At 54.7% G+C, this 17,686-nt stretch overlaps 1 protein-coding gene across 2 annotated transcripts in view; it reads right to left on the minus strand.

Moving 5' to 3' along the window:
* Nucleotides 1-126: 126 nt before the first annotated feature.
* Nucleotides 127-17,686, minus strand: part of CYTH3 (cytohesin 3) — a 93,331-nt gene continuing 75,771 nt past the window's right edge. The window contains exons 4-13 of one of the 2 annotated variants that reach the window (XM_082429979.1): nt 15,441-15,559; nt 9,085-9,165; nt 8,039-8,151; nt 7,803-7,951; nt 7,491-7,602; nt 3,669-3,745; nt 3,497-3,568; nt 3,260-3,414; nt 3,030-3,125; nt 127-1,688 (exon numbers count right to left, since the gene is read on the minus strand). In XM_082429979.1, coding sequence (XP_082286105.1) covers nt 3,053-3,125; nt 3,260-3,414; nt 3,497-3,568; nt 3,669-3,745; nt 7,491-7,602; nt 7,803-7,951; nt 8,039-8,151; nt 9,085-9,165; nt 15,441-15,559 — 951 coding nt within the window. In that variant the 3' untranslated portion in view covers nt 127-1,688; nt 3,030-3,052. Of the gene's footprint in view, nt 3,126-3,259; nt 3,415-3,496; nt 3,569-3,668; nt 3,746-7,490; nt 7,603-7,802; nt 7,952-8,038; nt 8,152-9,084; nt 9,166-15,440; nt 15,560-17,686 lie in introns of both variants that reach the window. The other variant, XM_082429980.1, reaches the window with a different exon arrangement.

A 17,686-nucleotide genomic window follows, 5' to 3' on the forward strand; every position in this document is an offset into this window, starting at 1 on the left:
AAGCTCAAGCCACGGGCTCTCAGTCCCAGACTGAGAGGTGCAGACCCCAAATGGGTGAGGGAGAGTCAGGTGTGGGCTGTGGACCCGACAGTCTCCCTACTTCAAAGAACCCAGTCACAGGCAATCTTGTTTTAACAGTGCGTTTTTATTTAACCAACACAGTATTTGCAATTTGACAGCCATACAACTCTCCAACTTCACCATCCACTTTACAACAAAATATCAATAGATATAGGGTATTTCTTCATGCAAGTTGGAGTATATACACTGAATAACAAACACTCCAGAAGTCATATTATATATGTACATTATTTACATATTAACTGTATTTACTGTAAATAGAAATGTTTTCTAAGAAAAAAATAAAACAAGAAATCACAATGTGTGGTTTCTGGTCTACAACAGACCTAACTTCTCAGCAAAGCACATCTATGTAGATATATGCGTTTTAACTTGAAAAATATGCATTGCTTTATATGCAGCATTAAATGCTGCTTCATCTATAAGTAGCTCTTATTTGGACTCAGTCTGGTACCAGATTAAACTGCTCAAAACTGTTCCGTGATCCTGAAGACACTTGCTTGTCTGGGTCCAGGGTGGGCCAACTAAACCCCAGGTGTTAACGGGGGCTGGCGGGGCTGTGGAAGCCGCCGTCTCCCGCCCGGCGACCCCCTTCCCTGCCTCCTGCCCTCCGTCTCTGGAGGAGACAGAGCTGGGACTGATAATTCAAGCACTGAGCACAGATGGGGGGAGCGGGGAGGGGGATGAACGGGGGACCACGCTGAGGTCCAGGCAGCCGGGCCCGCGCCCCACAGCCCCGTCAGGTTAACGCTGTCACACAAAACCTGGAGTTACACGATTTCACGTAACACTCCGAGGGCAAGTGACACAGATTCTGAGCACCATGGCCTTCTGCATTATTCCGGGCAAATAGCCATCGGGCGAGGCTCCTTCACAGATGGCCAGAGGAACAGATTTCTTCCAGGTGTGTGTTTCCTTACGCTCACTTCTCCCAGCCCCACCCTGAGGCAAACCCGAAAAACAGAAAGCCCTGTATCCCCAGGGTCCTACCTGGGTCAGACAAAGGAGAGACCGGTTATTCCACACAAAATCCTGATGGAGCCGGCGCCCCAAGCAGCCCGGGTACGGGGCCAGCCCGAGGGGAAGGCGCTGCCGGGTCGTCGTCAGCAGTGTTTGGTCTGGTGGTCTGGGCAGCGTCTCTTTTCACGGAAGACTGGGGCCAGAGTTGCATATATGCCAGTCACGCGTTTCAAGAATGCTGACTTGCCTTTCTCAAAACTAGAGGTTCGAATCTGAGGTATCAGTACAGTAGCAAAGCCTAAAAGCTTGGGAATGAACCAAAAAAATCAGTTTGATGCATGTTGGAGAGTCCTGGGTGCAGACCCCTTTGCAGTCTGGTGTGACTGAGCGCTATGTCAAGGTCAGCTGCACCGAGGCCAAGGGCCCACAGCCGTTCAGTCTCGGCATCAAGGCAGCTCCCAGGAATGGTTCCTTCTGCTCTTTACATCTCCACGTAAGTGCGTACAGCCTGCGGTTGTCATTCTCCGACTCTGCTTTTGCATAGGAGAGGTGATGACCTCTCAAGTGTGCAAACGGAGGGAGTGCTTTCGCGGCTGGGACAGGGAAAGGAGGTCCTGCAGGGGAGGGACTCTCCACCGGAACAGCCCCTGTGGGCAAGGGGGTCCTATGTATTAAATGCGGGGGTCCTGGCGGCGGAAATAAAGCTCCCAATAAAAAGGCAACTGTCACCAGCCCCGAATGTCCCAGCACCCAGCGCCTCTCGGCCGGCCCACCCGTGCACCCTTGGGCCAGTTCTGCGACGTGCTGGGGCCCAGCTCCAGCCTGCCCTTAGCGCACGACTGAGCACCTCTCATTCAGCCACCAGCAACCTGACAACCTCCTGGTCGGCGATCTTCAGCAGTCCCACCACCAGTGCATATTTGGGGTTTTAAACTATTTACGGAAAAGCCTAAGCGCTCCACTTCTTCATCCCCCCCCCCGGCCTGCTCTTTTCCCTCCCCAAAATGGAAGATCAAATCTCTGAAAACATGGAATAAGGTTATCTCTATCTCCTTATATGTCTACTCATTACGTTAAGAAATCTGGTCAAATTATTCTAAGCATTCGTTTTGCCAACAAGTTTTAAGTAGTGAAGACAGTGGTCACAGCTGGTCTGAACCACGTGTTCAGTTGGACCACAGGACACTGCTGTTTGTGGGCATGATCAGAAATGGTCAAACATGAGCAGTTTCATGTGGTCCAACATATACGCTGTCTATCCTGGGATTCAGAAGTTACAGGATAAATGCCCCAAACCGAAATTTATATTTTAACAATTTGCCTCTTTAGAAAGTATCCGTGGGACCACAAAGTCTGAGCTGAACGGTCCCAGAGGACTGGCCTCCGCCCTACCCCGCCCAGTGCTGGTCGTCAAGGACACGTGCGCCTCCCTCCACCAGGAGCTCCCCTGGGCCCCCCCCCAACAGCGGGATGCCCCCCCCAGCCCCCCGGGGGCTGCATATGTGTACACATGTAATTGTTCTCAGTGCACAGTATATTCTTGTGTCCAGAAGTTAAATTTATAGCTGCCATTCTAAAAATACTACTGTTAGAAAGTATCTTTCATTATAATTTGAGAATATAAAAAGGCATATAAAAGCTATAATCCTATATATCTGAGAAAAAAAAACTCAATAAAAAACTGGTAGCTTTTCCTTTCCTGTTATGATACAAAACAGCGGCTTCCAGAACGGCGAACACCGCCACAAAGGAGCACGTGTGACCCTGCGTCTGCCACGCGGATTTTCACGGCTGAACCACCAGGCGCAGCTGCTGGACGAGACTTCGAGAAGGATGCGCTCGGCGCCGGGAGGGCGGCGGGAAGGGACGACGTGAGGCCCCTCGAGACCAGCGGGGGCCGCCGTCCCTGAGGAGCCGGGCCGGGGGTCCAGGGCGTCGCGGGGAGGCCCCCAGTCACTCTTTGCTGCGGGGTTTGAGTTTACTTTTACCTGCTGCTCAGGCCAGGAAAGCTCTATTTCTTATTGGCAATCCTCCTTTTCCTCGTGGCCAACATGTCATAGAAAGGATCCCTGCTGATACTCGCTCTGGGGGGAAAATGAGAAAGAAACTCGGTTAGGCGGGGAGGGCCGGTCCTCTCCCACGCGGCCCCGCCCCCTCCGCCCCACCCCATGACCCACCCACACCCCGGGCCCGCCCCCCGCCCCGCGGCCCGGCGCACCGGATGGACTTCATCCACTCCTCCTTCTCCTCGGGGCTGGGCGCCGAGATGCGGTACACCACGTGGTTGCCCTCCACCACCCGGCCGTCCGCCTCCGTCTTACAGGCTTTGATGACCTGCCCTTTGTGGCTCGGGTTATAAAGCTCGAAACAGTTCTGGTGGAGACAGACACGACAGTCACCCGGCGCCGGGGGAAGGGGAGGGGAGGGAGGGCGGGCGGCGGGGAAGCCAGCTTACGGGTTTCCGCGGGTCTTCCACCTCCCGGATGCTCAGGTTCTCCAGCGGGATGATTCCCCGGGGCTCCTTGTCCTGCGGGAGGAGAGCGCTCAGCCAGCCTCCCCCGGCACCCGCAGCGGGTTCCGCGACGCGACCCAGAGGACGGGCAGCCCCGCACTTGCCCTGCACTTACCGTCGTGTATTCAAAGTAATAGAGGCAGTTGTCGGTGAGGATGAACCAGCGCCGCTTCCAGGTCTTCACGCGCCCCCCTAAGAGCAGAGGAACCCCGTGAGTCAGGGCGGCGCGGGCCCTACACAAGTTAGTGCGCTTTTCAGAAATGCCACAGGGGCCGAGCTGGGTTTTAAGTTTCCTTCCTCGTGGAAAATGTTTCACATTCTGCCCCCCCCACCCCCGATACCGCCCGACACTCAGCCAAATGCTGGCCGTGCTGTGCTGCCTGGCCCGCCCCGCATGCACCCCGCCCGCCTGCGCGGCACCCGATGACCCGAGCGCTTCCCAAATCTGCTTCCTGGAAGAGTTAGTGTGATGAATGGTCTTAATTTCCCCACATGGAAATGACAACAGGATGAAGTCAGCGCGCTGCCGGTCTGTCCAGGACTTAATCCCATTACGTCAGGGCCATCATGACATTACTGAGGACTTCAGGCCGCCCTGGGACCCATCAAAATCGATTACGCCTTGGCCCAGGGAATTATTAGATTGAATTAATCTCTTAAGATCTGGGACACACACGTGTACACACACACACACACACACACACACACACAGAGCTCATCTGCACCTACTCTCTTTACACTATGGAAAAGAAAATCATTTTTACCCTCAAATATACAGCAGAAACAAGCTGGTTTCCATTTCTAGTTTTTGCTCCTGACACAAAGTTTAAATACAAAAACTGAAAGAGAAAACATGAGCCTGGTGACAGATGCCCACGATCCACGGGCACAAGGTAAGCAGCGGCTCCCCTGACCCACTGCTCCCCAGGGGACATGCAGGCAGGCGAGACCCTCATGGCCAAGGGTCATAAACCCGGTCCCTGCTGTGCGGAGCTTGGGGACACGGGGGGGACATGAAGGGACATGAAGGTCACCCTGAGGGCCGAGGCACGAGGGCCTGGCGTTTGTGGAGATCTGGGGCGGGGGAAAGAGACACGCGTGAGGACACCCAGCTGCAGAGAGGGAGCCCCGCCTGCAGATTCAGTGCCACTGAGGGTCCTCAGGGACTGAGACCCTCACCCCTGCGTCACTGATGATACGTCTGTCCTCGTGACGGCCGCAGGCAGGCTGGGTATGCGGGGCGGCCATGCGGGGAGGCAGCCTCAGCCATGCCCTGAAGGAAGGTCCCCAGATTCCCCAGCTCCCCATCTCGCTTCCCATCCCCGTCAGAAGCCTTCATCCCCCCCGCAAGGCCTCCATCCCCTTGAGGCGTCCCCCAACCCGTGTCTCTCGGACCCGTGGGCTGGGCTCTCACTCCCCGAACCCTGCGTGCAGGCTCATCCGGGCTCTCTGTTCCCTGGAAGGCCTCTCGGCTCTTCGTACCTGGGTTCCAACCCCACTGCGCCCAAGTTCAGTGGCAAGTCTAGAGGAGCCCAATCCCTGGTCCAGCTCTTGAGACCAGGGGAGCCTCTCGGGCCGGGGGCAGTGGGCATCAAGATGGAGGCGTGTGGTCTGCGTTGACCCCTGAGCCCAGCCCAGCCCCGGGCCCCTGCTCAGGGTGGCTGGTGGTGACACTCTTGGTCTCCGAGCCCCATCAGGTTTTGATGCAGGAGACCGAGCGGCTCCGCGCATGTACGTGTTTGCGGCTGGACTTCAGGACGCGGGACACACACCCACCTATAGGAAGGAGCCCGGCAACACCTGACTAGTATAAGCACCCACTTTCTCTCTGTCAACACCCTGCTGCTGGCATGGCTGTTAGCAGACACGCGCTCTCGTGCTCACTGTGCACGCCTCTCCTCCACGCCAGCCCCACTCTGACCGCACTCCTGTCTGCGTTAACACAACGGACTCACTCGCAAAACATAGTGACTACATGGTATTTACCGTACCAGCATTAAGCGACACCACCAAGCTCTGCTCTGGTGGGGCACCCGGGCCTCCCGAAAAAGCCGTGTCCTCTAACTTCACGATGAGAAACAACCAAGCACGGTCACACTGTGATCTCCGTTCCTATCCCAGCACGTGCGTGGCCACAATTCTGGCTTCTCTGCCCGAGTGTCCAGGCCATGCAGGGGCCCAGGGCTGCGTGCCCTCACCAAGTACAGGCGCTGCACCCAGGCCCAACCCAACGCGGCCTCCGCATCTGCTTCCTGCACACAGACCGCCTCCTCGGTCCCTCGGGGACTGACACCCAGTGACCCTTCCCAGCAGCTCGGCCAGTGTCAGAACTGTTGGCGGGAGTCTGGAGCGCACACGGGCCACCAGTGTGCTGGGATCCCCCTGGGGACGCTAACAGCCCCGAGAGCAGAGCGGCCTCGGGAGCCGAGGCTCCGGGCTCCAGGTGTGAGCTGCGCCGTCACCAGCTCCGTAGCCTTAACGAGGACACGAGCGCGAGGCCTCGGGAGCAGGGAGGCAGCAGACCCGGGGCGCCAGCCAGCCCTGCGGCTCGTGACGATGCTCTGTGCACTGACGCTGTGGCCCGCTTATCTGCTCAACCAGGTCACAGGCCTGTTGTCACTCATTTTGTTCAGTCTCTAGAGCCAGCCGCATCCCCACTGGCACTGGGGCACACTAGCTGCCAGGACCGCTTGTGCTGTCACCATCCCGAGGGGGGCACTTGCTGGCAACACAGCAACGGGAAGGGCCCGAGTGCTGTTCTGGGCACCTTCCTCTGCCCTCACCCCAGGACCACAGGCTGGATGGGATCTCAAAGTCTGGTGCCTCTGGAAGGTTACTCAGGTATTCAAGTCCAAGGCTACGGTTCTGGGTTTTTAGGCAAAGATCCAGAACTCTTCCAAACCCTGGCATAGCCAGAGAAAAGTCAGAGCAAGACCCCAGATCAGAACAGCTGACCGGTGTTGCACACCCCTACGCCCGCCACACTGTCACCAGGCCCATGTTTATCCTCTCTCAGTTAAAGGCATAAAATCACCAGAACTCTGTAGGCCCCGGTGTTTGCAGAGTGCCTGGATGATATGTCAGATCTCTCAGGCTCCAATGTCACAGGAAGGTGGAAATCCCAATCCCAACCAGAGTAAAAACCCCCTACCAATTCCTAAAATTGCCCAGAAAATAAAAATGCTCTTCTACTCGTTTGTCAGTGGCTATGAAGTCTTTAAAACGCTGCTGGACTCTACACAGGTGGTGCAAACGTGCACCGCCCGGTTAGTGGGCGGCGGGTGACTTGGCCGTCCCGCGCTCGGGCCCTGAGGATGCGGAGGGCTGAGCTTGTTCCCTCCGGGCATCCCCACGCGCCTCTGGTCCCTCACTCCTCACCCGGCCCCGGGCGCGCGTCGTGGCCGCCGCCCCCTGCGAGGAGGAGGAGGTGACCCCAGCACGTCCGAAGCCACAAGGGCCAGATGGATGACAGGCGAGTCAGAGCTTCACACAAACCGACAGAGAGAAAGGAAAGAGCAGCTGGGAAGGGGCAGGAAGCCACTGGGTACGTACCTCCTAACGCAGAACAAGCAGGGACAGCCCGTCACAGAACAGAAAGGTGGGAGCCACAGGCAGAAGGAAAACAACAAGAAGGCACATTTAAACCACTCATCAAAAATCAGCCACACCAAACCAAGAGAGGCGGCAGGCTCCGGGGCGGCGGCGCCTGCCTCCGGTACACAAACTGCCGTGGGCTCATCTGGACACTAGGGGGGGCAGTTTGCTAGGACGGGCACTGCGCGCGGCCCCGGCAGCATGGCCTCGCTCGGCCGGGCGCGTGGGGTGCTCCGTGGAGCGTTCGTGCCTCCGGTCGGCCGGGGAGGCCCTGGAGGCACCGCGGGGGCTGCTGCCGCGGGAGGAGGGGCCTCGGCTCGGTCCCGCCCCCGGCGCCGCTCACCCAGCTTCAGGAGCCAGCCCTCCCGGTCCGGGTTGAAGAACGTGTGCGTCAGGTCGTTGCCATCGTCCTCGGGAATCTTGAACGGCTCGTTCTTGATGCTCTCGTACAGGTTCTGCGAGGAGGGAAGGCGGCGGGCGCGGAAACTCAGGTGGAGAAGGAACGGCCGCCCCCGCGTCGCCCCCCCAGCACGGGGCCCAGGGACCCTGTGAAGACACCGTGAAACAAACGACCTGGCGCCGCTGCCCTGGAGCTGAGCCTGACGCTCCCGAGCACAGAGATCGGGGACGGGGGACGGGGGACGCGGGGGCTCACCCGCAGCAGCTCCTCGGGGAGGTCCCCGCCCTCGTTGATGCCGCGGTTCATGGTGACAAAGCGCTCGGCTGTGGGCTTGTCGCGCACGTTGTGGTTGTGAAGGCTGGTGTTGAGCATGATGATGGCGAAGGACAGCACGTAGCACGTGTCTGGGGGGAGTCAGGGCCGCGGGGCGTCAGCGCTGGCCCAGCGCGCGCCGCCCCTGCGTGTGCCCGGTGCCCGCAGCCCGCGCTCACCCGTGGATTGGAAGACGCCGGGGTTGCACAGGCAGTAGCGAGCCGCGAACGCCTCCATCATGCGGTCGATCTTCTGCGCCTCGCCCGGGAGTCTGAAGCTCCACAGGAACTGCCTGCAGGGGGACGAGAACCAGGGGGGGATGCGCGTCTCCACGGCCCGGCTGGGCGGCGCCTCCGCGCCTAGAGGCCCCGGCTGGGGCTGCGGGCGGAGCGCGGGGACCCACGGGACACAGTGGCACGGCCGCTGCCTGTGCTCCGCCACCCACTTGCGGGAGCGAGTCGGGAGCCCCCGCGGCTCTGGGCCAGACACTGACCCAGAGGAACAGAATCCGCGTGGACGCACCCCAGGCTCCCCAAGCCTGCACCTCCCCGTGACACCGTTTTCAACACTGAATCTAAAACTCCTGAACCACGGCTGCAGGACTGGAACCCGCCAGTGTGTCCTTCAGCTGAGGCCAGGGGCTGAGCCCGGAGGCGCGAGTGTCAGACAGCAACAGGGCTGCCACCTTGGTCCACAGGTGGGGGAACGGCGACAAGGAAACAGGCTCGAGCTGGGGCAGAGCACGGAGGAGAAGGGCCAGACCAGGACCAGCCAAGGCCATCGGGCACACTGGGGCCAGGGGTGGCCTCCGATGGCAGGAAACCCACACCCTCCCAGGTACACGCTGGGTGTCCACACGGTTGGTGTTCAAGGCCAAATGTGGCATAAAGTGGGCCCGTGCCTGGGTGGCACTGAGATCATGCGTAGAAGTGGGAAGGAGGCACGCCCACAACTGTCAAATATCACACAAAATGAAAAAGCAAAGCAACTATGAATGGAACGCAGGACCAGCGGCCACAAGGAGGCAGGCGTGGCCCGACACCCCCCACCTCCCCCTCCCTCCCCCACCTCCCCCTCCCTCCCCCACCTCCCCCTCCCTCCCCCTCCTTCCCCCTCCCCCACCAGGCTGTAGGTCTGCAGAGGCCCTTTGCTTGCCAGTGGGTCACCTGGCACCGCTGGGCCACCCGCCCTCCCTCTGCGCAAGAGCAGGTGATGAAACACTCACCTTAAGGCTTGTACCAGGTTGAGATCGGCAAACTCGTGGAGTTCCACAAAAGCTTGAAGAACTTTAATGTTAAATTCATCCCTAGGAAAGAAAATGTATTTTACAGCCTCACTGCATGTTATTTCAATAATTTTAAATTACACTTCCTAAAGCAAGTTTTCATGGTTTTTAACGTCATATGACTAAAAGATCAGGTATTTTTCACTGTGCGTTTGTTTTCAGGCTGAAAACAAAGAAGACCCAGTAGGATATTAAGCGTTTACTTCACAATCAGTATGAGTTAGGGTAAGACCCCAAATACAAGCCCGATCGATGGCCAACGTTCCAAGTTCCCTGCGCTGAGCTGTAAGGCACCGACCCAGGTGCTTGGTACAGATTCTCAACCTCCAAAACCACCACGAAGCAGGCGCTAATCTCGTTCCCACCTCCCAGGTGGGATTTTGAAGCTCAGAGACAGGAAGCAACTCCTCCAGGGTCATAAGGCAGAAAGCACAGTCCCGACCCAGAGAGGAAGGTTTGGAAGAGAAGTCATGCCTTACATTAATAACTAGCTTTTAAAAACTAAACTTAGCGTGAGAATACAGTAAAACAGGTAAAGTTTTATGACAAAAAACCTGAAATGACGTAACGGCGACAGCTCAATACACTGGCGTTTTAACTCCAAGCCGCTGCCACAGGCCCTGGTCTGGAGGAGCCCAGGGACGCCCCAGCGAGCAGAACGCCAGGGTAGCACCCAACCCAGGCTGCAAAGGGCTGGCTTACAGGTGTGGGCCACCGACCATGGGGACACCTGTAACTCGCCCTCCCGGGGCCTCACCTGACGATGCTCACCTCCACAGGTGCAGGCCCATGACCTGCCAACAGCAAGGAAACGCTGCAGCTCAGCACCCGTGACTGCGACGACACCACCCACCCGAGGGCTGAGGATGGAACCCAAGGCGGGAAGGGCGCCGGCACAGAGTATGTGCTGCAACTTCACCCCCTCCTTTCTCTTTGAGATGAGCTGGTGGCAGGTGTGCGGCTCCAAGCCCTGGGTGTGCAGAAGCGGGTGCGGACGGGACCCTCCCGGGAAGCAGCGAGCGCTCAGCCCGTTGGAAAGACTGGCTATTGGGCCCTGGTTTGTCCAACACTGCACCCGTCAGCTGGTGTCCTGCTGAAAAGGCCGCGTGACATCGTAAAGGGCACGCTCGGGGTGGGTGGGTGTGTGTACACGTGCGCGTGTGTGCGCAAGCGTGCTGAGCACCGGGGGAGCGGTAGGCAGGCTGGGGTACAGATTTGTGCAGCAGGGACAGGCCTGTGACCCAGCACTGCGGTCCGTTCTGAAGTCCGCGTTCAAGGCAAGCCAGCGCACAGCAGGGTCCCGGAGCGCAGGGAGCCCCGCCGTGAGGCCGCCACCTCCACCCGGAGGGGAGGAGCAGGGGGTCCGGGCTCACAGGTGTTCAGTGCTCAGCTTGCAGCCAGTGTGAAGGCCCCCAAGGCAGGGGGGTTCCACCCATCGCCCGCTGGAGGGCTGTGTCGGGGGCCTCAGTCCTGAGAATTAAATTCTACCTCCGCGCCAGTCCTCCAGGGACTGCCCGCACGCCAGACCGCTCTCCAGAGCTCTCCACCTGAACGTCCACCAGGCCTCGCAAGCTCCGAGGCCCCGAGGCCCCGCCTCCCAGGCTGCTCGGCCCACGGCCTGGAGCCTCTCACCTCTCACCGCCGCATCACCCCTGCCAGAACCAACCCCCACCCCCGGCTCTCCCTGGACCTCAGACCCAGAGTCTAGCACCTCCCACCTCCTGAGCGGCCACCGGCCTGGCCAGAGCCACCGTCTCCACTCCCGCCTCCACGCTGCCGTTCACTCCGCGCTGCCGTTCACTCCGCGCGGGGACCATCTGCTCCCGCCCCTCCTCCGCCGGGAGCCTCCCACGCCCCCCACTTCCCATCACCCGGAGCACATCCGCCCCCTCCCCGCATCCTCACACAGATGCCACCGCCCCAGTCAGACGCCCTGACCAGCCCGTCACACTGCTACCCACTCCCCCAGCTCTTCCGCGGGCCCTTTGCCCTGGTCACCTTCCGACACACCATGTTTTCTTATTTAGTTTGCTTGTTATGCACTGTCTGTATTACTGCAGCCAACGCAGTTCCACAGCGGAGGTACCAACGCCACCCAAGTGCCTAGAACAGTGCCCGGCACGGAGCCAGGACTTCATTTCTTTTTTTTTTTTTTTTCTTGGCTGCGTTGGGTCTTCGTTGCTGCGCGCGGCCTTTCTCTAGTTGCAGCTAATGGGTGCTACTCTTCATTGCGGTGGCTTCTCTTGTGGCAGAGCACAAGCTCTAGGCACGTGGGCTTCAGTAGTTGCAGCAGGCGGGCTTCAGTAGTTGTGGCTCGCGGGCTCTAGAGCGCAGGCTCAGTAGTTGTGGCTCACGGGCTTAGTTGCTCTGCGGCATGTGGGAATCTTCCCAGACCAGGGCTCAAACCCATGTCCCCTGCACTGGCAGGCAGATTCTTAACCACTGCGCCACCAAGGAAGTCCCCATATTTTTGGACTAAAAATCTGCAGGCACTGCCAGACCGCGCTTTATACTAACGTCGTAGTTAATTTAATCTCCGTAGTCGCACACCTGCCAGAGGACGCCAGGGAGTCACTCAGACTCTGGCCCTCCTAGCACGTTGTCCTGTGCTAGGTGCCTGTTAGACTCGGTGCCTGAACTCCTAGGAGACCCTTCCATTTTTTTAAAAAACAGCTTTGTCGAAACATAATTCACAATCCATATAGTTTACCCGTTTCAAGTGTATAATTCAACGGTTTTTAGCATATTTAGTATATCACAGATCTGTGCAACCATCACCACGAGCAATTCTGGAACATTTTCATTCCCCCAAAAAGAACGCCCACACCTTAACCATCACCTCCCAATGCTCACAGCCCCCCAGCGCCAGGCAACCACTCTGTGTTCTGTCTCTATAAATCCGCCAATTCTGAGCATTTCATATAAAATGGAATAATACAATATCGGGGCCTTTTGTGACTGACTTCTTTTCCTATCATAATGTTTTTAATGTTTTAAATCCATGTTGTAGCATGTATCAATACTTCCTTTCTTCTTAATGCCAAATAACATTCCATTGTATGGAGGGACCACATTTTCTTTATCCACTCGTCAGTTGCTGAATGTTTGAGTTGTTTCCACTTTGGGGCTGTAACGTGGCTGTGAACATTGGTGCACAAGTTTTTGTGCGTACAAGTTTTTTTTTCCCCCTTGGGTTTGTAACTAGAGTAGAATTACTGGATCACATGGTAAGTTTACCATTTTGAAGAACTGCCAACTACTTTCCAAAGTGGCTGCACCATTTTTTATATAGCAGTGTATGAGGGTTCCAGTTTCTCCACATCCTCACCAACATTTATCATCTTCTTTAATTACAACCATCCTAGTGGATATGAAGTGCTATCTCACTGTGGTTTTGAGCTGCATTTCCCTGATGACTAATGATGTTGAGCATCTCATCATACGCTTATTGGCCTTATCATATGCCTATGTATATATCCTCTTTGGATGAATGTCTATTCAGGTCCTTGGCCCATTTTATAATTGTCTTTTTATTATTGAGTTGTAAGAATTCTTTTTATATACTAGATACCAGTCTTTATCACATTTATATATGACCTGCAAATATTTTCTATTCTCTGGGTTGTCTTCTCCCTTTCTTGAGGACGTCCTCTGAAGCACAGATGTTTTGAAATTTGATGATTCTACTTTTTTCTTTTGCTGTCATATCTAAGAAACCCTTGCCTAATCCAAGGTCACAGAGATTTACCCCTGTGTTTTCTTCTCAGTGTTTTATAGTTTTAGTGCTTATACTTAGTCTCTGACCCACTTTAATTTCTGTATATGGTGAGTGACCCAGTGACACTCTTTTGCAGGTGACTGTCCAGCAGTCCCCACACCACTTGCTGAAAGGACCATTCGTTCCCCCGCTGAACTGTGTTGGCCCCTCAGTTGATGTATATATGAGGGTTTATTTCTGGATTCTTAATTCTATTCCATGGCCTTTTCCTCTACTCTTATGCCAATACCACACTGTCTTGATTAGTGTAGCTTTAGTCTGTTTTGTAATTGGGAAGTGTAAGTTCTCCAACTTTGTTCTTTTTTTTCCAAGACAGTTGTGGCTATTCTGGGTCCCCTGAATTTCTACATGAATTATGGGATGAGCTTGTCAACTTCTACAAAGAAGTTAGCTCAGATTTTGCTAGGGAGTATGTTAAATTTGTTTTGTTTTTAATTAAAAAAATTTTTTTTAGTTAATTATTTTTTCGCTGCGTTGGGTCTTTGTTGCTGCACACGGACTTTCTCTAGTTGCAGCGAGCAGAGGCCACTCCTTGTTGCGGTGCGCGGGCTTCTCATTGCAGAGGCTTCTCTTGTTGTGGAGCAGGGGCTCTAGGCGTGCGGGCTTCAGTAGTTGGGGCACACGGGCTCAGTAGTTGTGGCTCACGGGCTCTAGAGCACAGGCTCAGTAGTTGTGGTGCACAGGCTTAGCTGCTCCGTGGCATGTGGGATCTTCCCGGACCAGGGCTCAAACCTGTGTCCCCTGCATTGGCAGGCGGATTCCCAACCACTGCGCCATCAGAGAAGTCCCGTGTTAAATTTGTTTATCAATGTGGAAGGTACTGCCATTTTTGCGATATTAAGTCTTCTAATCCATGAACATGGATGTCTTTCCACTTATTTGGATCTTTTAATTTTTTTCAATAATATGTTACAGTTTTCAGAGTAAAAATTTCATTCGTTAAAATTTATTCCTAAGTGTCTTATTCTTTTTAATGCTACTGTAAATGGAGCTGCTTTCTTATAATATCCTTTTCAGCATTTTCATTGCTACTGTATAGACATATGAGTGAAACTGTATATTGATCTGATATCTTGCAACATTACTGAAATTATTAGTTCTAATAGTTTGTTAGTGATTCCCCAGGATTTTCTATATGCCAGATTATGTCATCTGCAAATAGAAACGGTTTTAATTCTTCCTTTACAAATTAGATGCCTTTAATTTCATTTTCCTGCCTAACTGCCTTGGCTCGAACTGCCAGTACCAAGTTGAATGGACGCGCTGAGAACAGTCTTGATCTTAAGGGGAAAGCATGAAGTTGTGGGTTTTTCACAGGTGCCCTCTATAATGTTGAGGAAGTTCCCTTCTTTTCCTAGTTTGAGTGTTTTTATTATGAAGCAGTAAATGCTGTCAAGTGCTCTTCCTGAATCTACTGGGATGATCATGTGGGTTTTGCTCTTTATCCTACTGATATGGCATCTATTGATAACTGATCTGCATATGTTGAACCAACCTGGCATTCGTAAGATAATGAATACAGTTGACCCTTGAACAACGTGGGGGTTAGGGGCACCGACCCTCCACTCAGTTGAAAGTGTGTGTAAACTTACACAGCCCTCTACATACGGGGTTCCTCCATCTTCACGGTTCTGCATCCGCAGATTCAACCAACCGTGGATCACGTAGTTCTGTAGTATTTACTACTGAAAAAAAATCCACATACAAGTCAACCTGCACAGTTCAAACCCGTGTTGTTCAAGGGTTCTGGTGCACAATCCTTCTTCGATATTGCTGGATTTGATTTGCTAGTATTTAGCTGAGGACTTTTGCTTCTACAGTCATAAATGATATTGGTCTGTAGACTTCTTTTACTGTGATGTCTTTGATTTTGGTATCAGGTAGCACTGGCCTCACAGAGGGAGCTGGGAAGTGTTCTGCTTTTCACTTCTGATCAAGTATTTTTAATGAAAAGCTCGAAACAGAAACCACGCTGGTTGAGCGACTGCTGGCCTTCTGTTTAAAAACACTGCCGTCTGCTCCTTGCCCAAGTCTATTCTGACACATTCAGGGGATGTGCTGCCTGGGGCCTCCTGCCCTGCCCTCTGCTAAGCAGAGCCAGTGGACTTTTAAGTGGAGAAGGTCGAGAAAGTAAGCCTGACTGGCCGCTCTCCGTTTAAAAAATAACAACCTTCCACCTTTACTCATACCCCCAACTAACAGGGGAAAGGCGACAGCTGAGAGACCCGGGTATTTCTGGGCAAAACAAACGAAGACGCTTTCCGAGGCAAGGAGCGAGAGGCAGTGGCATTCTTGGTTCCGTCCTGGTTTCCTGGATGAGCAGAGGATTCCAGAGGAGCGCCGACCCCGTCCAGCCCCAGGACACCCACCCCTCTCTGCTCACAAGGGCCCAGGGGAGGATGCGGCTGCCTGGACTGGCTCGGCCTCGGGGAGCACAGCCACCCCCAGAGCCCACGTGACAGGCCCTGACGCAAGGGTCGGCCCGGGTGGGCAGGCTGCCCCCTGCCCTTGAACTCACCTTTCACCCAGGTAGTCCCCGATCACGGTCTTATTCAGGCCTTCCCCTTTATACAAGAACTGGGCCACATCCTCCGGGGAGCACTGCAGCAGGTCGTTCTCTATTAGAAACTGAATTCCCTGAATAGGAGCGTAAAAAGGAAGCACCAGTTAGGAGGGTCACCAGACTCGTATTTCAAAGACAAATACATTTAGTGTCATGACCTTACTGGTTCGGACACGGCAAAACTAATACAAGAGCATGATGGGATTCTCACATCACCATAACACATCTTACCCATCAGAGAAAAGCACTTCCACTCCTCCTGGCAAATGAACAGGCTAAGAGACAAACAAGTTACTGAACAAACCGTTCTAAGTGTTATTAGAGATTATAAAGGCAGAAGGAACAATGACACCGAATTTCCCCAGCTCAGGAAAAGGATCTGTGCTGTGTGCGAAAGGAACACATCGTACATGGTTGACCAACCCAACACCCATCCCAAGCCCCCCCTTCCCAGACTCCCCTGCAACCAGAAATGACCTTGTGAACAGATCTGGTCAAACAGACAGAGACGAAGTCTGTGAGGAGGACCCAGGAAAGCTGCTCCTTTCCTGATAAAAGGGGACCTTGAGAGCTCCTTCCTCCTCCTTCCTGCCCTGAATGCAGATGTGATGGCAGGAGCCCTTGCAGCCGGCATACAGGGCAAGGCTGGGAAGAACACAGGACCCCAGTCCTGCCACCTGGGAGCCACTTGACGCCCTGCGGCCACCTCTGCCATGAGAAGACAGCCCGCTGCATAAGCTGTCTTCACAGATGCGCTGCCACCTGTGGCTGAACAGGTAACCAGTCACCATGCCACTGAGCTCACAGCAGTCAAAGCCACACCCATGGAAGGACCTACGGAGACCAGCCCAACAGTCTGTGTGAACGGCTGCAGAGGGGCTGCTGGGCCCAAACTATCGGTTCTCTGTCTCTGTCTCACGGGAAGCAAAAATTTACCTCGGGCAGAGCTTCTGAGCTGGTTTCAAAATACATGTTGGAAAGCTTGTAAGGGAAGAGGGAATTCTGCCCAGAAGCTGTTTCTACAAATGCAGCTAACAGCCTAAGGGCCCAAGACCAGGGATCCCTCATGCCCCATGAATCCATCTGAAGAGTCTATTTATTTTTTAAACACATGAATGTCCACAGCAGCCTCATTCAGAATTTCTAAAAACTGGAAACAACCCAACAGTGGGTCAGTAAGAGAACCGACAAGTACATTGTAGCACATTCACATCATGGAAGACTATAGCACGAGGTGGAATAAACAATAGCACAGATGAATCTACAGACGTGACATGGATAAAAGGACTCGGCATATTCTAATTCCACCTACGTAAATTTTTAAAAAGGCAACACTCATCTATGCTGATAGCGCAGAATTCATTCCCTAGGAGGAGACGCCAGGAAGGTGCCCTGTAATGTTCCACAGCTGCGTCTTGTTCTGGGTTGTGGTTACATGAGTATTTAAATTTGTTAAAATTCTTCAAGCTGTACATTTAAAATTTGTGCACCATGTTATTCTTCAAAAAAAAAAAAAAAGTTTACCAAAAAAAACAGTAAGTCTGACAATCTTAAATTAACTGCCCTATATTTCTGGTGGGAGCTTAAGTGGGTACAGCCACCTGGGTATCACCTTCTGAATCTGAAGACACACACGCACTGGAGCGAAGCATTCCGATCCTAGGTGTGCAACTGTCCTCACACCCAAATTCCGGAAAACAAGGCCTTGGACAAGGGCGGTGCTGGCGCTACTTCCTCAGGGGACACGATGCCACGCCCAGGTGCCCGTGGAGCAAGGCGAGGGGAGACTGCAGGGCTGGGGATGCCCTCGGGGCTCTGTGAGGGACGGGAGCTCTGTGGGGCTGGGCAGAGGTTCCCGAGTCTGACCTAAAAGCCCTGCCACGAGGCCAGCGGCAGAGCTGCCCCCAGCTGCCTCGCTGGAGCCCTTGGGAGTCCTTGTCGTGAGGACTCACGGGCTGGCTGTGGGTGGAGACAGGAGACTCTGCCGCTCCCAACACCGTAGGGGCAGGGGACAGGGCCTCCTAGGAGCCCGAGGTCGGGGACAAAGGGAGCAGCAGCAGCAGAGGCTCCCTGGGGGATGGAGGCTCACATCGGGGTGACAGTTCTGGCCCGGTCTTTCGTGACCACCTCGGCTGTGATACCAGTGAGGGTGGTGGCCCAGCGGCCAGCCTCCCTTCTGCGGATGCTACTTGGCCGTGCAT

This window comes from Balaenoptera physalus (genome assembly GCF_965194825.1).
Source record: "Balaenoptera physalus genome assembly, chromosome: 16".
Classification (NCBI taxonomy): domain Eukaryota; kingdom Metazoa; phylum Chordata; class Mammalia; order Artiodactyla; family Balaenopteridae; genus Balaenoptera; species Balaenoptera physalus.